Here is a 21,516-nt window from a genome sequence, read left to right on the forward strand (position 1 = left end):
AGTTAAGCAGTCAGGTCTTGTTGTGGAGGAAGTCCATTTGCAGGAGTTTTGCAAAGGGCTGGTGCCCAGCAAACTGGGGTGGTCTGAGAGATGACAACAAAGATTGCTAAGAGATGATGAAGAATGACCCGCTACCAGGATGTTAAAATAGCAAATGAAATTCAGCATCGTTAAATGTAAAGTAAAGGTTTTGTGAAAAGATAGTATTAGCTTCACCTAAAAGCTAACAAATCATGACTTGAGTACCATCACTCGGGAGCAAAACTTGGAAGTAACAATAGATGGTACCACGAAAGCACTGAGTAACACCAAACACCATTATGCCACTGACCCAGACATTTAACATGCTGGAGACTTCTGACCCCTTGAGCTACCCATAATCTTTACATATGGCATAATCAGCAGAGGATGAGAGAGAGATTGTAAGGGCACCAAAGGTAAGGAATGGTTTCTATATAAACAATATTAAGTTGGCTGGGACGCGCCAGCTAAGAAAAGAGATGGCTAAGGGGAAATAAAAGAGATGTTTACAAGATTATGAGTTGTACACACACCATGGGTCCAGGGATCAACTGCTCCAGTGCAGGAGCAAGAAGGTATTAAAGAAAGCTGGCATGGGTCAGGTATAAGCCAAGCAGAGAAAAAGAAGTTTGCAGGCGATGTGTAGTCAGCTCGTTAAACTGCGTGCCTAAGAACACAGTGAACACAGCAACCCTTTCACATGTGGTTTTAAGGGAAGACTGGATAAGTAACTGTGTTTCTTGGAAGAGATTCACTGCAGGTTGTTGGGCAGAAAGCACAGTAGATGCAGAAGTGCTGAGCAGAAAAGAGTTGGCAAATGGAAGAATATTTGTAAATGGGAGTAGAGAAGAATGATATATGCTTGTTTTATTCTCAGTCTTCCCAAGGTACCTGCTTCCAGCTATTTTTGGAGACAGGACACTGCACACTAATTTGTTTGTAACTCCGTGTCCAAACTACATACCCACTACATTCTCACTGTCTTTGACTGTGGTTAGCATGCTTCCATTGCTCCTCACTACTGCTATATGCTTAAAGCCTTAATATATTTGCATTTTTAATATATTTGATCTTGATCCTCAATATGAAATATATTTGATTCGATCCTCCTTTGATCTGGATAGGCTGCACCGATGGGCTGAGGTCAACTGCATGAAGTTCAACAAGGCCAAGTGCCGGGCCCTGCACCTGGGGCGCAATAACCCCAAGCAGAACTACAGGCTGGGAGATGAGTGGTTGGAGAGCTGCCAGGCAGAGAAGGACCTGGGAGTGATGGTGGACAGTCAGCTGAATATGAGCCAGCAGTGTGCTCAGGTGGCCAAGAAGGCCAACGGCATCCTGGCTTGTATCAGAAGCAGTGTGACCAGCAGGGCTAGGGAGGTGATCATCCCCCTGTACTCGGCTCTGGTGAGGCCGCACCTCGAGTACTGTGTTCAGTTTTGGGCCCCTCGCTACAAGAAGGACATCGAGGTGCTTGAGCGGGTCCAGAGAAGGGCGACGAAGCTGGTGAGGGGCCTGGAGAACAATTCCTACGAGGAGCGGCTGAGGGAGCTGGGCTTGTTCAGCCTGGAGAAGAGGAGGCTCAGGGGCGACCTTATCGCTCTCTACAGATACCTTAAAGGAGGCTGTAGCGAGGTGGGGGTTGGCCTGTTTTCCCACGTGCCTGGTGACAGGACAAGGGGGAATGGGCTTAAGTTGCGCCAGGGGGGTATTAGGGTGGATGTTAGGACGAACTTCTTTACCGAAAGGGTTGTTAGACATTGGAACAGGCTGCCCAGGGAGGTGGTGGAGTCACCATCCCCAGAGGTCTTTAAAATACATTTAGATGTAGAGCTTAGGGATATGGTTTAGTGGAGGACTGGTTAGTGTTAGGTAGGAGGTTGGACTCGATGATCTTGAGGTCTCTTCCAACCTAGAAATTCTGTGATTCTGTGATATTTGAATTTTAATTCACTTTAAGCACTGTGTTTATATACCAAGGCATACGCAAGTTCATTAAATTTGGGAACAGCATGTCTGCAATGCTGCATGTTGCAGTGCTCTGTAGCAGTCACCCATCCTGATTCAGGTACACAAAGCAGCCTAGCCACAGGAGTGTGGAGCACTGTATAAGCCAAATTATCCCACTAGAGAACCATACACATTTTGGTGTCAAAATGTATTTGCTTGGTGCTTGCTCTGGTGTTTATTTTCAGAATATTATATGGTCTTTTTTTCAGTAAGGAATAAATCCTTAAACTAAGAACTAAACATGCATTAAAACATTACTTATTTTATCAGTGACAGTTGAACCTAACTAGTGTCAAACAGTCTGATTAGTTTATTTACAGCAGAGTCAGTAAATATGGAAACAAAGCCTGAGCTGGCTTATAGCACTGTCTCTGCATTAGCAACTAAGGACTGGAACCATACAGCACAGTGTACTTCAGACTAGCCACTTCAGACTAGCCACTGATTACAATTCATTAAAAGCTGCAGCACATCAGGTGCATCCCTGAGTATATACGTGTTCAGGTTTGTTACGTCTAGAAAGAATCAAGTTCACATAATTCGAAGTCCTATGGGATATGACAGCAAGCCTACAGCAAGTAGGGCTTATCAGAAGATTCACTTCAAAAAATGCACTATTTAATTAAAATAACAGCAGAAACATACCCAGAAAAACAATAACTGATAAATATGGACAAACTGTTCAGAGCTGTGTCTTCCAAGTCATATCTTTGTAAACAAAGATGGAACCTTCTTGAAATTTAAGCTAAGTATTATGAGCAGTATCTATAGTTCATAAGAATAAGCAAGGCAGTAGTAGAACCTTGCAGAATGTTTTGATACCCACACAACCCTATAGGGAAAAACTCATGGGTTTCTGGAAAACAGTTATGACTAAGCTTTAGTTCACAGAATTCAAGTTCTCAAAACTACAATATAACTTCTTCACTATATCTATCTGCCACAAGATGTAGTTATTATGAAAAATCAAAATAAAAAAGAAAGAACAATAGTCTAACCCAACCATTTATATTTCTTCCTTTAGTCTCAAAATAATAGGAACTTGTTTTATCTTTTTCTGGCTCTTGCATTTTCATGCTCGTAAACCTTAATTTTTCAGATATTTACTTCAGTATTCTGATAAATTACATGGACAAAAACTCCTTTATAGCCAACAGATGGTTTGCATTTCAAGCTTTCTGACTTCTTTGAACATATTCACATTCCAGTCTTTCAATATGAATCAATTTCCTTCTTAGTTTCTGAACCTGATCATTGCAAGCAATAAACATAGGAATTTCCTACTTGAAAAAAAAAAAAAGCAAACATACATTTTTTATTTTAAAAAATTATTCACCAAAAGAGAATTTCAGGATTTCAACAATTTTCCAGTGCTATCCCAATTCTTTGCATAAATTCAGCATCCACAAATAAAAAATAAATTAACTAGCCTTCCCCTATTATAATGCACATGAGAAAGCAAAAATAGATAAACATGAAGACTAACCATAAATACAAAGCGTAAAGTAGGTACTATGAATAAGGTAAGGAACATACGACAGGAACATAAAACTAAAAAGAGGTGTCAGGGCACTGAGTCTTGGAGCCTCATCTCTAGTGTCCCTGTAGATGTAGCAATGGCTCTAACCAAATTATATTGTTATAAGTAAGCCACATCAATTCTGGAAGGAATTCTAAGCAATTTCAATAAATCAAAGTAGATTGGTTTTCATTCAGGATGTAACTGATGATAAACAGGCAAAGTTCAAGAGATAATAACTTCAATATATTCACCCATGGATCTGGGTGAATAGCAGACAGTACTGTTACTCTTGATATCCTTTGTATTTATTAACAATAGTTTGATTTCTGATTACCATCGTGCACAATTTTTAAGATGTGCTTTATTAATGTAAGACACAGTAACTGACACAAGGAGTCTGTTTCTCTTCCAAAAATGGAAATGCAAGGAATAAAGGTAGTGTCTTCAGCTTTAAAAAATTCTGATTATAAATAAGAAACATATGGAAGGATGCTCGTACAATCACTAGGTCATTTTTCAACTGTTTCTCTGTTGCAGCTGGTTGCTCTGACAGTGACCTTAACCTAATCCAATTCACTGAGCCTTGGAAACCGTTGTAACTTTTCATAAAAGCACTGGATGTGTTTATGCATAAATTCTTATCTCTGATACTTCTTTGGTCATTCTGAATCTCTAAGAGTACTCCAAGTTCTCTTTTTAAGACATGATAGCCATTTACTGCAGATTTAATACCATCTCTAAAACCTCCCCCATCCTCCCAGGATGCTGAAGTGAAATATACTTTCTAAATATTACACAATATCTCTTCTATAGCAACACCTTCAACCCAAATTCTGTGCATTTCTTGAGAAGAAGCCAGGAGGCTGCTTCTTCCCTTCTGGATACTCCAGCACTTTGTTCCCAGAATGAATGCAGCCCCAGCATGAGCACAAACTGCTTTACAACTAATTTTACACTCGTGTGTCAGGACCTCAACAAAGAGCAGAGAGGGACACAGGAGTCACAGGGCAGTTCCATAGCACACATACACACAGGAGTCAAGGCACATAGTTGTTCTGTCGTTGACTCTTATAATTATTCCAACCCAGAGCATATGGCTTATCACATTTCATATAAAAGACATACAAAGAAATATCAGTGCTTTTGCTCCATGTAGGACATTAAAAAAAAAATCACTTCCAGAAGAAAACCTAGCATTGCATCTAGGTCTATAAACCCTGAGATGTCTTTAGAAGCTTTCTTAGGTTGTTCCTGTGTCTTTCTATCCAACAGAAGAGACAGATTTTTTTTTTAAAACAATGTGATTTCTAGTGTTCATTAGTCATGAGGAATCTAAGCAATAATCCATAATTTGTTCTTCCAAGAACACTTAAAAACAATAAAAAATGGGAAACTATACAACTTGCCAATATTGTCCTTTAGAGACTATGATAGATGATGAAAGCCAAGGTCTTTAAGCAGCTGTAAAAATACATCTTTGCCTAAATATAGAACAAACCTGAGTGTTTAAAAGTAAATTCAGCTTTGGTTTATTTCATAAGGAGTATCTTGACGGCAACCCAATGGCACTCTCCCTACTGCTGCTGCCTCAGAGCCCTCTCTCTTAACCCACGTACCTGAGCAATAAGGCCCTTTTTTTGTTTTCCATTTATTAATTTTTCCTTCTTCCTGGTATCCCGCCTCCTATCACACAGTCCAGAGTCATTACACAGTTCTGGTCCCTGCTACAGGCACCCTGGCGAAGCCATTTTTCAACCAGCAGCCATACCGAAGGCAAAGACTTCCCCCTCTGGAATGCAGCTCTTCAGCACGCTCAGTTCTCCAGCACCTTGCGGAGGTTTACCAGGAGCAAGACAAGTGTCTCACAGAGAATTAGCAGCAATCAGCTCCTGGTTCCATTTTAAACAGGAAGAAGTACAGAAAAGCTTTCTTCCAACATTTTTTTACTAAACTACCGAGTATTAAAGAATTACTAAACATCATTATGGCAAAGTAAGGTACTTAACATGCTAACATGTATGAGAACTGCGTTTTGCTGAAAGCTACCAAAAATGAAGAGAACTGCCCTCCCTTTGGTGTCATTTTCTCTGGCAACATACACTGGGTAAGAACTGTTTGTGACAGCTTTTACCATATGCCCTTGAATGACTAGATTTTAAGGGAAACTTTGGTTTCTTTTTTATCTGCCTTGGGGAAAAGCAAGAGCAGAAAAAGTAGTCAGCCTGAAGCTCTGAGCAGGTCATAAGATATGAGGCCACTCCAAGTACAAGATAAATAGACTGAACTGAAAATCAGCCAGTTCAAATGACATGCAAAACCCACTTTTGTCTGCCTGCAAAACAAAAATCTTTCTTCTGTTCCTCTGGGATATTTTCAGCTTTATTTTTTTTATTTTATTTTTTACTTTACCTTTGTTTGAGATTAAACACTCCTAAATACTAGATTGCTTCCAAGATGCCAGAGAAGATGCAATCAGCAATGTCTCCTGCAGTTTGGAAAAGCTACCTTTGTTTGCTTTCCTCCTGGCATCCATACTTACCCAGCTTCTCACTTTTTCTGTCCTAAAAGCCTTTTAATCTTCATTCTCTCTTTGATACAGGGCAACACCAGGGAACAAATTTTACACTTACTCTGTATGCAACCCTTCTTCCAGAAAGTTAAGTTTTTCTAAAAGCAGAATCTAGAGATTGAGTGTTCCTTGTTAGACTGACTTGTCGCTCCTCCACTATAAATAAAAATGTGTGATATTTCATTTACACTTCCAGCTACATTTCATGTCCTTACAAAACTGTAGGGACATTATTACCATTCAAATTTCATCCAGGTTTCCATTTTACAATTAGAAAAGCAGTCATTTTATGTGCATGACATTTGAAGTGAAGGTATTTTGTGGTTAAATCAGTTTGTGAAAATGAGATAGCACAGGTTAAAAAAATAAGTAAGGCCCACCTGACTAACCAGAAACAATACCTTAAATAATCTCTCAAGGCCATCTTGGAAAACTGGAGCTCAATTCAATAACAGAGCTCGTTTAGCATTTCAGAAAAGAAATTACCTTCTAAATGTATAGATCCTTATAACTAGGATCCAAATAGATACCTATATGTAAAACATCTACATGTTGAAAACGTCTGAAAAGCATTCTCTGCTTGCCAGGGTGAGTACTTCCTGGTAGCTTCCCTATTGCTAATGCACAGACAACATTTTTCATTTCAGATGATTTGAGTTCTAGGAGCATTTCAAGTCATTCTGAGCAAAAACAAAGCAGCCCTGATGCTGAAAGCAGCACTACCATCCTTCCTTATTATCAGCCACTTGTGCCATCCACTTCCTTATGCTGAGTATTTGTTACATAAATACAGATAATAGCAACAACAACAACAAAAAAAAAACACTTGGTTTTATCTGAAATTAGTTGTTGATACCTTATTTTTCCTGGCACATTGGATGACAAGCAGATGAATTACAGGACAGGACTACTACCTTATTTGCCACTACCAGTTTAAAGTGATAGAAAAATCTACCGTAAGGTAAGCCTTGATGACATCAAGATGAACTAATTACCTGACATACTCAGAACAGTGAGTATGCACACTACACAACTTTTTGTGTTATGTGTACCTGTGAAATCTTTTGATACTGATTAACAGACTTGAAAATTTCTTCTGCAGAAGCTATTGCAGAAGTCTTCAAACATTATACATCCTCTTCTCTTGTAGATCCAAGCAGGTAAGAGCTTTCTTGCATTAACACATTTTCAATGCTTTGGTTATCTAGTAAGCATCCCTTATTTTTAATAGTATGTGGGGAAAAATAGGCTATTCCATATACATTATATGCATACACATATACATACTGTGAAAGCTTCACAGAACTTCTGTACTTATAAAACAAATACAGTTCCAATGTTATGTCATGCTGTCAGTTTCAATACTCAGTATTTTCACCTTAGAATATTTACCCTTTGATTACATGCAAACACTGGAGGAAAAAAAAAAAAAAAAAGGATTTCCAGAGCCAGATGCTGGCTGGATATTCAGTGGGGTGGGGAGGGGAAACAGCTGGTTGGAAAGAGATCAGCTGCAAAGAAGAGGTGCTATTATTACTCCTGAAATATGCATGAGACCATGGGAGATGATAAGGTGGAATTGATATGTTGCAACTTTTCTGCCTTTTCCCCAGTGAATCTACTTTTTCTGGTAGGTAGCAGTCCTTTAAACTAAGTTCCTACATAATGCAGTGGAAAACATATTATTATCCTAGCCATAAAACCTCAAAACTTTTGGTTTTCTTACTGTTCTACCTGAACAGCAATCAGAATGATTCAGAGTCCAATTTCCATTATTACTGACATTGTTCCCTTTATATTTTTAGTTATATGCTTACAACCAAACCATTATTCTAGAGCAAGCTGCAAGTCCTAACTACAACATTGTTTAAACTGCATATGAACTAAAACTTTTTTTTTTTTTTAATAAAAGCCTAATAAGTTCAGAAAATTGCAAGTGATTATAAACTGGAAAAAAGTTTAGACAGCAAATGGCTATTGCCAATCTACAATTTCCATATTTACTAACAACATCTGGTTTTAAACAAGACAGAACTTCCAAGAAAATCTATCCAAATAGGTCTACTGTTTATCTCCAACATTATCTAGCTGATAGCGCTATCATATATACATATATATATATATATATATTTAAATGAAGTCATTAAAATATTAATCTGAATATCCCCCTGATAAGTTTTATTGCTACACATTTTTTAAACACTTAGAAAAGCTACTTCGTAAACTTACAAGTTGGTCATCTGGCTCCCATTTATACAGACTGCCAAAAATACATAATAAGGAAAAGGATGGGGGAGGAAGAAATGCATTACAAATCTAGAATACCACTGCTTCTACTTCATAGGAAAATTCTACACCTGGATGGTATTTACTAAGCTATCTATAGAACTGAAACAGAACTTCACTTGAAACAAGTATTTATTATGAAACAATTTCTAAATAAATTCTGTAATAAGTCTTTTAGTTAAGAATGTAGATATGGATTACTCGTCTGAAAATCTCAACACATCCCCCACCCTGCCTCCAAACTCTAAAAAGTATTTTTTTGTTTCCAGAACCCTTCACACAGAACAGTTTCCACTTCTTACCTAGGTGAAACTTCTCTAAACATATACAAGTTGTACTGAAACATTTTATCAGTCATAAAAATGTGACTAATACATTATACATATGTTTTGGCTGTACCTCTGTCTCAGTCAGAAAGCAGCTGCTTTGTCTCTTAGCTAAACCATTAAAGAAAATGGGTAACACATGCCTTGTTAGAGACCTCTAGTTTGCACAATTAATATTTGATTTGGAGAAAAAGCCTTAACAATTATAAAAAGTAAATCACCACATAGCAGAAAACCAACACTTTAGCAAGTGGGATGAACTAGACAGATTTAACATTTACAAATGTTATTCAAAGTACAACCCCCTGCTCCAGGATATTACCTCTTACCCTAGGGACAGAATGCTGGCAAAGCATTTTTTACCCCATGGAAAGCACTTTTAAGACTGTCAATCCTGGAAGAAGTATTCATTGCAGCATATGTATTTCATAACTTTACTTTTTTATCAGTCTACTTTGGGTTAACATATACATAAGAATATCTGGTTTTAGGACACAATCACAGAACTTGGAATCTACTAAAACGGTAGGTGGACATTTTTTCCTAAAAGAATATTAACTTAAAGTATACTAACCTAATGCTTAAGAAAAGCACTCAATTACAACAAGCAGGAAAATATGCTGTGCAAATATTTATTTTTAAGGAGTATTGCATATGTATTTAAAATGCTTTTAAATTAAGTTTGTAGCCTCCAAACAAACCCCAGTTGTGTACTCTGTGGTGTGTGTGTAAAGTTATGTTGTGCAATTTACTTTCACATGTAAAGGCAAGAGCAATGAGAGAATGATTTTCAAACCTAAATGCCTTATAACAAATATCAATATCTTGACAGCAGGGAAAAACCTCTCTTGGTTTGATTGATTCAGGTTCGTACGTGCCAAGTGTTTTGTAAACTGCTTTACAAAATCCTCCTGACGTTACCAAAAGCACTACTCTGGGAAACAAGCAAATGGAATTAAGATAATATTTTCCCTTACCAGTTGGAAAAGGCTGTTTGTTATTTCCTAGTTTCTCTTCACGTTAAGAACAGTTTTTATAATACTGGAGTCTAATTAAAGAATACCAAGAGTTAAAAGTTGTTCCATGTTCCTTATGCGTTAGAAACCCCTGCCAACTAGTTCTCTAGGCTTTAAATATTGTTTTGACGGATTGCATTTTCATTTCCAGTCACAAAGAAAGTATTCTCCATAGTCAACACACTAGCAGATCTTCATCAGCTCTGTGCAAGCCAGATACACTGTTCTGTGAGAAAATGAAGACTTTGCAGCCTGCTTTTTTTCTGTTTGTGTTTGTACCTTTGGTGAAGTCAGCACCACCTATACAGCAAGAACCATTCAAGTTTTATGACTATGATACAGATGTTACCATGGGAAGCCTGATCCACCAAGATTATGAAGTACAGTCCAAGGATATAAAAAAGGTATTTATCTTATCAGTTTAATATTTTAATTGCTAAGCATTATATGAATGAATAAGGTGTAACATGCATGTATGCAAGTTTTATGGAGAAGTCTTACAATAATGGCAAAACATACAATAGTTTCAGATATAAGGGAAATGCACTCCAATTAAAACCACAAAAATACTACCCTTGCTACAATTTGAGAAACCCTCATAAGACTTGTTTTTGCAAGTAAGAATGTAGCATTTTAAACTCTGCTGTAGTTATGTACCTACTATTTTCAAGTTTCATGAAGAGTATGTACTAGCACACTAGCTAAACAGTTTGAGTAATGTATTAACAAAATAAGTTTAAATTAAAAGCAAGGAGGGTGATTTTATTTAGTTGTGTGGTTGTTGTTATTTTTTATTAAAAAAAAAAAAAAACACACTTGAAACAGTGCTTTTTATTGTATGTAACCTGTCATTATAAATCAGTTTTCCTTTGATTCAAACGATTACTTGGTGGTTGGTTTGTTTGCTTTTTTTTGCCCTTTTTTTCCCCTGGTATTTTTGCTACTTGACAGTTTAGCAGTCCTAAGCTACTACAGAATGTCCAGTCCTGTTGTAGTTGCATATAGTGTTAACACTTTCAGACTCTTAAACGCTGCAATAAAAATGTGTTAGGGCACTCATCAGCACCCCCAAATGGTCAATTCTGAACTGTTTAGCTATGTGCTCCACATACATGCTTGTTAATTTAAACACAAGACACAAAAATAGAGATGAGTTAAATGAAGTACAACAGCCTCAGCAGAAAGGCACAGTGAAAACCCTCATTCTTCTGTTCAGAGTGGCTCTGACAGGACCTAAGAAATGCACAGAACAAGAACAAGATACAACACTTTATCAGAGGGGTAGGAAAAAAGCTAACAATGATTGTCCTAAAACTAGCTGCAAAGGAAAATGACATTTCTAAACAAAGTGGTAACTACCAGATCTGGATATTAATAGCCTCAAGGTAGTTTTTAATCAATATTAACTGTACTTGTTACAATAACATGATAAACAAATAAAAGGGGAGAACAGAAGGTAATTGTTGTAAGTAATAAATTCCAGTACGTCTATAGAGAAATCATTTCTGCATATACTTTTACTATTTTTCAAATTCCATTTAATTATAGCTTTCTAATATTAGACTAAAAATGGCAGCTCAATATTTATAGTAAAAATTCCTAATTCATTTCTGAATCTGACATCAGCAACAGTGACAGAGTAACATGTTTCATAAACCTCTGATAAAGAGACCATTTTAAATGACTCAACAAATGGGTGACTATCTACTCAATAAGCAAATTTTACATCAATTTTAACAAGCTAGGCACAGCATCAAATGACATTTGCTTCTAAAATCATTTTAATAGGAATACGCTACTATTTTAGCAAAAAAGACGACTGAGGAATATACTGTATACCCATAAGGAAATAGTGCCAGCAGATATGCCACAAACCAATCAACGTCTGTGCTGGCAGCAATATACACTGGAGGTCTACTGAAGGCCAACAGTTCTGCTTAGGGTAATTCCAGGAATGCAATCGGTCATTATTTCCATCGGGTCGGTCCTCCAGTGACGTGTTTTCATTGCAAAATAATAAATTAGTTCCTTATGTGCAACAAATACATCTATACAAGTTCCAAGGTTCCCAATTTAAAATCACTGGATATGCAAGCAAGTCTTCTATTCACTTACAATAGAAATCGTAGCTTCCAGAATATTTAAAGCATTAACTGTAACTGAAATACGTGCCAACAGTTTCTTCAAACATGCCCAGTCAGAAAAGCATGACACAGTTAACTCCTTACTGTGTTCTCAATCAAAAAAAAAAAAAAAAAAAAAAAAGGAACTGGAATTTTTCTAAAATACTAGAAATTTAAAATCATGCAATCTTGATTTCTACAACAGGAAGAACTATCCAGTTAGACACCATCATGTGTCTGGACTCAATTATTCCATTGAATATAAACATTCAGCTTTATAGAACACCCTTGTGTGTTATCAGGATGAATCATTCATTTACTTTGCCAAAGTTTTAAAGATATTTAAAGTGTTCAGATATCAAATTGTAACCTGGTTTTGTATGAGGAACTCATGTTTGCAGAGTCAAGTGCAAGAGGCAGGTGGAATTTAAGTATGTAAGCAGGTCAATGTTTCTTCAATGTATACCCTATATATGGCAGTAACAAAATTCCTGCAGTTATAATCCAACCAATCTTTTGCACCAGTATTCCATGGCTAGGAATTTCTATAGCCGACCAGGAAATACTGCCAATATACTGGTTATTTCTACTTTTATTTGGGGGCCTGGGAATATATTGTTTGTGTATTTAACAGTATTGTGTAAATAACCAGTTTTATTCTTTTGTTGACATTTCCTGCTTTCAGAAACTAGTTGTGTGCTGTATCCTGTAAAGAACTCGCATGCATACTTGTTCTCGGATCACACCTCAAGTAGGATACTGTATTAGAAACCTACAGCTGGTACATATGCTACGTCAGCAAACACTTTTCACATAAGCATATTAAAGCATATTAAAAGCATCCCTTGTGAGCCAAGCACACTACAATAAAAGTGCAATTGTTCTGCATCTATACCAAAGTCTCTACTGGCATCAATACTTCTGTCAGAATCATGTTTTTACATGCCTAATCGACAGAACTGTGCAAACTAAACATTTTTAAAGATTTGCTGTTTGAGTCTTCTAACTTTTCAGCTTACACTCCAACTTCTCTACACCAAATACTGAAGATCTTTTACCCTACACAGAAGCTGCTGAACTGTCATCAGCATTCTAACCTGTGGAGAAATGTTCTGCTATAACAAACCAACCTCTCCCAAACATTACAAAAAAAAAAAAAAGGGTCATAGCCTGGATAGACAGACGCAGGGGCAAGCCAAGTGATGGATGATTCACAGGCTAAAAAAGGGTCAAAATGACAGAGGCTGGCCAAGATACTTGTTTCTAAAGCTCAATGGTTTTATATTGCTAAATACAAAAATTCCCACTAATAAATAAAGCGAAGTTGGTACCAGAAGTAAACCAACAGTGTTACTTTCACATTGCTGTAGTAGATGAAGAATATGCTACATGCCTGAATGAGGAAATAAAAAAAAATGTTTCTCTTGTGAGCAACCAGAGAAGCTCTCTTCAGTTACTGTACTCAGGCCAAGATCCTGATCATTAAGCATGTTTAAAGAAAAATGTTCTACACACCTGTTGATGTAGTTCTCCCCATGTGTTGCTGGTAGCCAAGTAGAGTGAGAAGCACATTGTCTTACTCTGTCCTGCAAATACGACCCATCAAAACAGACAACAAATGATGCTAGCTAAACACAACTGCTACGGTCAACCTAACAGGCCCTCCAAACTTTAATATGTGCAAGCCATAGTATGACTTGCTGTAAAGGGAAATAGCATGTAATTAAAATCCCAATCATATTCAATGAAAACCTATAATTTCCTGCATCACTAAAGACTATCTGTTAGCAGTTCAGGTTTAACAGAGATTTAATGAACACGTACTGCAAAACTTCAGCCAACACCTGAAATGAACATGTTTATAAAATAAGTTTCCGTGCAACTGAAAAGTTTAATAAATATCTCCATGGGGTATTTCAGACAATTTCAAATGCAAGGAAACATTGGGATTCTTTTTTTTTTTTTTTTGAACAGAAATAATTTAAATTATAGTAATAAGAATCCTTTCAAATTCTGCATTATGCCTTCTGCAAAATACTCTGTCTTCAAAAGTGCAGGTTTTTGTAGACACTCATTGCTTACGTATTCCTTCCCCATCACAGTTGATATTTTCTACCCTCCCATGCCCCCTTATGGTTAGTGGTCTTATCCAAAGAACAGTAGCAGCAACATCTTCCCTTTTTGCCTTTCAAACCGCAGAGCTCACATACAAAAGGGATAATATATCATCTTAGTCATCCAGTGTGTAAGATGAATATAAAAATTAAATGTCACAAGAAGATGTAGGAAGCTCATTTGAAAAGATGTACTATTTAAGACTCTTGTAATACTGTGCTTATTGTTTTTTAAAATACCATTTGCTCTCACACAAAGGATGCAACAAACGTTTCTCTTGACACTGCCCTAAGACTGCAAGGGGATGACAGCGAACGCAGTGTAAAACCAACAAAGGATACAAGTAAGTAAATGGATATGGATACTGTAACATGCAAACTCTACAAAAGGCTTTGAATATAAAAATTGAATATACAGAGGACAACAAGGGATACAGAAATAACATTTTTATCTATTAACATCTTTCATATCTCCTATGGAAAGTCTTCAAAACTTTTGCCTCTGACAGGACAGGTTAATAAATCGAAGTATCTTCAGGTACACACTGAATATACAACACAGCCTATAAGAATCTCTCTAGACTTACCCGTTTGTATTTGCTGTAGAGACGTACCCATATTAAATAAGCTAGGCAGTACAAGCAAGAAAAGGAAAATATATACCTCAACATAGTCCGCAGTTTCCCCAGCTTGCAATGAAATATATTTAAGTTAAATAGCTTAACTTGAAGAAACTTCTGTTCTCACAATGCACATCTGATGACTGTGGAAGTCAACATTTTATACATTGTTGATTTTTTGATTCTGTTAACATGTAAAACATCCAGAAAAAATTGAAATTGAATTGAAATGTAAATGAATTTGGGCATAATATGATTCCTAGGACAAAAACAGTTAAAATACGTCAGGAACATTCTTCCTACTAGCTCTGAGGTGTATTGTCTCCTAATGAGCCATGATGATTTTTACATGTAAAAAGAAAAAGCTGTTTTCTGACAAACACAGCACAGAAAAGAGAGAAACATTTTGGGTCTATCTGTGATATCACAGATGATTCAGCAAGACCACTGCAGTGTCAGTCTGCACTGAAGTTTTAATCATAGGGATTAGCTATTGCCAAATAGCATCTGTCAACAAGACTGCATCAAAACAGGAACAAATCTGGGAAAACCCCCGAGCTTCTAGTCAGACAAACATAGAAACTGCTGCATTTTAGGTAGTGATACCATTTTTTTTCCACACTCTCCCCCCCCAAACAGAAGATGACAAACCAAATAAAAAAAAAAAAAAAAAAGCAAACTGGGTGGAACTCAAGTTAAAGCTCCAAATGTCAATCCCATTTTCTGCAGTTCCTTTGTGAGAAGGAGAAAAAAAAAGTGCTCTAGTACATACACTGGTTTGGCTCAGTATTTGCTATTTCAGTAACTCTTCAGATTGGGGAAGATCCTTTTGTGCTATGCAGTTTTAACAGACTACCTAGCAGCACAAAACTACTCTTTGCTACAGACCAAATTGGAAGCCAACCAAAATTTTGCAGTATATAGGTAACAATGGTAACAAAACTGGATTCAAAGCTGTATTTGTTATATGTATCCGAATATTCCTGTCATAAAGAATTAGCACAAATAAGAAATGAATAATAGTTTATTAACATTTATGACAGATAGGACAAGCCATAGTAGACTTAAACTGTATTAAAGGAGATAGAGTTTCTCTCATTATTTAAAATTATAGCTATACAAAAACTCAATAACAGATTGCCTAAAGCAATTATATAATCACCACCACTAGAGTTTTTATAAAGAGGATTAGACAAAATAGTAGCTAGGAGTAACACAGAGTATACATGACCCCACCAGAAACGCTCCAGTGCAATTGTAATATCAAACGTGGGCACTTCCAGATATTTCTTCTGCATGACTTTCTTTGAAAGCAATGGTTCTAAAGATTACATTTAACATGGCCAAAGCATTGCAGTCATCAAATTCACAATGCCCTACACTTAAAAAATGAAATAATATGGATTAATAGCATTCCAAGACAAGCTCAGTTAAGAACAGAGAATATAACACAGGGAAATTACGCAGAAAGAATACAAAAACAGACAAAAAAAAAAACATGGTATTAAATCTCTGTGGAACTTGCTGCTGGTAGAACAACTAAAAATTTAATAGAGGGGAAATCTCTATAGAAGATACCAGAAGTAAAGATACCAGGAAAAAAAACGTTACCAGAAGTAAAGATACCAGAAAAAAATTGTTTTGAATATTAGTTAAATATTAGTTGAATAACTTTTAACTGTCTACTCAAAATAATTTGCTTTCAGATTTACCTACTTGTCTGCTCTGTGTGTGTTTAAGTGGATCAGTGTACTGCGAGGAAATAGATATTGAAGCTGTACCCCCACTGCCAAAGGAAACAGCGTACCTATACGCACGATTTAATAAAATAAAAAGGATAGCAGTCTCAGATTTTGCTGACATTAGTAAGTAATTTGTAACAATAATGCGTTTGTTGTTGTCCTTTAATATTATGCCAAAATAAGATATACTTTATATTTTGCTAGGTTATGCAATGTGTATTACTTAATTCAGTGCTTGTGCTAGAAGAGGAACTGTGAAGACAATATGGATAACCCGCTTTGGCCCACATATCTATTTTAATCAAGCAACAGGGTGCTAAAAGTCAAATTTGATCGTCCCCTGGCCAGTCTTAACTGACCGTGTACATTTCTTTCCAGTGCTCCAGAGATCTCTCCCACCTACTTCACTCTATGACACTGCAAATTCTACCAGGATCTACAATCATGTTTTCTCTATGCAAACAGGAAGGATCACATACGTGTGTATCTATATATAGTCTCAATAATGAGGAAAGCCAAGCGTGGATTTAATTCACATTTTGTGATCTACAAATATAAATACTAACAGGATAGTGCAGCCGTTGTCATTGTAACATCTAACAAAACCACGCATGTTTAGTATGCTACGCAACCATAAATTTAATACTTAGATTTCTATTTCTTTTGTGTATAGCTACTTTGAGAAGAATTGATTTTAGTGGAAATAGGATAGAAGAAATTGAAGACGGAGCCTTTGCAAAGCTTCTGTTATTGGAAGAACTTTCTCTTGCTGAAAATCGGCTTGTAAAACTTCCTGTTCTACCTCCCAAACTAACAACATTTAATGCAAACCAAAACAGAATCAAGAGCAGAGGAATCAAAGCAAATGCTTTCAAAGTAAGTAAAAGATGACAAACTAGGCAACCAAGGTAAATAAAAGGAGTATACCGTCACTGGGATTTTCTTATGTTTTTGTGATCAAAGAAACAAACTAGGAGAAAGCAGCTTTTCAGGGTTTTTGTTTTTAAGACACTCTGGAATAATTCTCCTATGCACAGTGGCGCACTCATGTAGTAGTTCATCTAAAAATTCTTGTCTTTAAGATATAATCCTACCTACTTCCTTTCTCTCTCACACATGAAGGAATAGTGGATTCAAAACTAATGGCTCAAATACAAGTCTGTGGATGACATAAATGCTATTAAACAAGGATATATATTTATAGTGGTGTCCAGTTTTTATAACCAGTATGCCAACACTGAAATTTCCAGCACATAGAAGGCCTATGACCTTCTTGGTACAATAGGATTCAACATTCACAGCAAAATATTTCCTGTTAGATCACTTTATAGGCTTTCTCTGCAATCAGAAAAATATACATGGCTTACAACAGACACAAGAGTAAGCAATATCAGCAATGATTCTCTCTTTCTTTCCAATAGAAGCTGACAAATTTGGCCTACCTCTACTTGGGACATAATGCACTGGAGTCTGTTCCCCTGAACTTACCAGAGAGTCTGCGTATTCTTCACCTTCAGGTATTTCTGAACTATTTCCTTAACTTTATATTATAAAAAGACCTAGCTGCACAAACCAATCCCCATTTCCTTCTAAAACAGTTTAAACTGCAGTTGTGCTACAGTTGTCTAGTGCTCCTCCACATAAAACAATTTAGCTCTCATTTGTTTGGCCACAACCAGTGTTCAACATGCACATCCTCATTAATCCACAGGAGGAGAAAGTAGTTAAGACTTGAAATAATTCTCTAGAATAAAGCAAAATTTAAGTACCCTTACTGTCAGAAGCTCTTAGCTAACTATCATGCAAAAATTTCTTATACTTGGTGTACAAAAGCTAATAAGAAATGGTAAAAAAAAAGAAAAAAAGAAAAAAAGCAATAATCTTTTGTCAACCATACATTCCAAACCTCAAATTGTTTATCAGTTCATTGATTGGTTTGAAGAGACTTGATTCCTACCTATCTTTAACACAATCCCAGTGACAATAAAATGAGTGGGGATACTAATAATATTACAGGTTGGCAATTCTCTAACTTACGTCTGTATATGCGTGTGTGCATGTGTATTTACTTAACAATGAAAATTTGTTTTGTTTTGCAGTACAACAACATTACCACAATCACTGACGACACATTCTGCAAGTCGAACAACACACGTTACATCCGCACGCGTATGGATGAGATACGGATGGAAGGCAATCCGATCCTCCTGGCAAAGCACGTTAATGCTTTTTCCTGCTTGAGAACATTGCCTGTAGGGACATACTACTAGTCACTACTTACATAATTATACATGCCAAAATTCAAGCATGGTAACAGAAGATCATTCTTATTCCTGTTTATATCCTCTCTTTTGCTAATGCAGTTTTCCCTGCATACCCTGAACTTTTTCCTGTGTTGAAATTGAGTTCTCCTCTAAAATAACTATTTCAAAACATCCACTTAATTTAGGAGTTACAATGCCACCCATGCTTTCAGATTTTGTTGATGAAAGCACAAAAACGTGTGCACACATGCATGTGGTTTCAACTTTTAATTCACTACTTATTCTTTACATGTAGGGAAAATCATGAAACTGCTTTTTCACATTCTTTATCAATTTCCAGGACAATTACCATATTTTGCTTTCAGATAAACACAAACATTCTTCAAGCAAACTACAGAGGAAAAATAAATTTTAATTCCAATCATACTCGCTTTGATCTGAAATGAAACTTTTTCAGCTGACCTTCAAAAGTGCATGGAATGAAGTTGCATATGAAAGAAAGTTATGTTTAGGCACAGAACTTAGCAATGTTTAACTTTATTAAAGCTTCCTTGAAAACTTGATTAGTGGAAAATGAGAAAAATTCTTATCCAGGCTTAGTGTACCTAGCAACAAAGCAAGTGGAACATTCAAATGTGTCAAATGTTCCTTTAGTATTTTTCTTTCAAAAATAATCTAAATACAGTTATAGATATATATTACAATTGAATGTATACGTATATACGCATTCAATTGTATATACTACATATAAATATTTTTACACATTTTTGATGGAAATATAATATATATACACACACACATCTTGTTCAGCTGTGGTCATATGAGTCAACTTTATCTTCCCATTTAAATACAATGCTCAGCATACAGCATGGTATGACAGAGTACCTTTGTTATTAAGGCATGATATAAACTGAGCCTTGTTCACCGCTTTTTCTTGACAGGAAATGTGACAATATAATTAACAGCAAAGCTGAATTAATGCTTTTTACCTGTAAACAAGCAAGATTTGAACTAGCAGTCAGTACAAAGAAACAGAAATACCTTTGTACAGAAACACATTCACTCATTAGACAAAAATCACATTAAATCTTCAAAAAGAAAAGCTGATTCTATCACTAATCTAAAAATAGTGCTAACCTTGAGCAAATGAAACTAGCATCATTTCACTCAAGTACTTTAAAACAATCTACTGAAAAGAGAAAACTACTTGTACAGACCTCAATCCATTCGCTAAAACTGGACATAATGTCTTTCAGAACACAGGGTTTCTAACTACACAAAAATACATTTCTTCTAACTTGGTTTCTCCCCTCAAATACCTACCACGGGCTTAAACTCTTCAAATAAACAAATGCCAAACAAGTGCTAGTATTATTACCGGATCAACTTCATACTAATTTTGAAGCTAGTGTAGATATCTAATTCGTAGAACTAGTTAAGCACCAAATGCATGATGTATTAATACCACCTAGAATACTGATTTTTTAAGGTTTTTTGTATTAATTATGTCTATCTTATTTAGCTAAGCCTTGATTTGTTAGCGCTTGTGCTCTGGGGAATTATTAATAAATTCAAACTTAATTTTGAACATACTGATGCTCTGTCACTAAGAGTGTTGAGATCTAAGAGACTGTAAGTCACTTTTTCAGGTTAAGTGACTATGTCAAGCATCAACTGTGGGTTCATCATTCTGGAAAGAGTATACAAATATGAAAAGCAAGACAAGTATATTTTTGCCCTGAACCCATTACTCAAAAAAGGCATAGCAATCCCCAATTTTCCAGTTTAGATTATTTTAACAACAAATTCCATTATCTTATTGCATCTGAGAACAAGAAGTCCTACAGCAAGAAAAACATTTGATTTTCATTTTTCCCATCTAAATCATAAAATTTTGATATTTTCAGGTGTTCAGCAAAAAGATAAACAGCCCCAAAGCATATCAAAATACATTTCATTTTCAATCCAAATTTAGACCAGGAAAAAAAAAAAAAAAGCCAGCAATTCTCTCATCCCCATCTGATAAGATGAAGTAAACACAAGTTAGAAGCCTAAGTAGTGCCTCTGATCTTATTCTCATTACAAGTCATTACTACTAAATAAAGCTCTTTGTAATATTAATGGAGTCAATACATGTCAAAATTATTCCTATTATTTCCCTGTGAAAACAAGCATGTGCATTCACATGCAAAAACACGTGTATGCACATTTATGTAATACATGCACACACAAATGCTAAGATCTTACTACTACCACATCATTAATTTTACATTAGGTTGTTGTATATATTTTTGAAAAGGTACTAGACATCAACAAGAATTCTAATTTAACGCTCTTAATATTTCGTGAGCACACCACAAGTAGACAACTGGTATCTTCTGAAAGCCCCACACAGACAATAAATTATCTGATATATTTTAATTTACTTTTCCCCATTCACAGCACGAGAAAACATCAAGAGTTTTAAGTTAGAAGGGCTATACTATGCAAGATCTTTTGCCTTCTTTTTTTGTGACCTGTATTAATATCAAGCTGAATGTACACTGTTTTTTCCCCATTACTTATTTCTAGTCTGTATTTCCAATAAAACTTGAATTTTTTTCTTGTTTATCAGCTTGAATAATCTGTTCTTCCAACAATGCCTGCATACTTGAGTTATGCAGTCTCATAGCAGACTACGGGTGTGCCTAGATCAGAAAATTATTTGTAGCTGTAAATCCATTTTCTAAACATATTTATTGTGGCAATGCAGCAAGACCTGCCATACAAGTAATATTATATGACTATCATGGGGGGGAGAGTGGGAAACAAAATACACTAAGCTAGGACTTCTGGGACACTTCAATTACCTCTTCAAAATTTATTTAAAGCACTACCTTGTAGATTTTTTTCTGCAGTAGAAG

General features: G+C 36.0%; 2 protein-coding genes across 4 annotated transcripts in view; one reads left to right on the forward strand and one right to left on the reverse strand.

Moving 5' to 3' along the window:
- CENPP (centromere protein P) overlaps positions 1-21,516 on the reverse strand; it is a 138,501-nt gene that overhangs the window by 100,249 nt on the left and 16,736 nt on the right. The gene's annotated exons all lie outside the window — the stretch shown is intronic.
- On the forward strand, positions 9,079-21,223 carry OGN (osteoglycin). Its single transcript, XM_068694077.1, has 7 exons — positions 9,079-9,259; positions 9,902-10,154; positions 14,247-14,331; positions 16,314-16,472; positions 17,023-17,225; positions 17,771-17,866; positions 18,449-21,223. Exons 2-7 carry the CDS (start codon positions 9,987-9,989, stop codon positions 18,617-18,619), a joined length of 882 nt encoding a protein of 293 aa, XP_068550178.1. The 5' UTR covers positions 9,079-9,259; positions 9,902-9,986; the 3' UTR covers positions 18,620-21,223.

The sequence above is a fragment of the Anas acuta genome, chromosome 11, assembly GCF_963932015.1.
Source record: "Anas acuta chromosome 11, bAnaAcu1.1, whole genome shotgun sequence".
Taxonomy (NCBI): domain Eukaryota; kingdom Metazoa; phylum Chordata; class Aves; order Anseriformes; family Anatidae; genus Anas; species Anas acuta.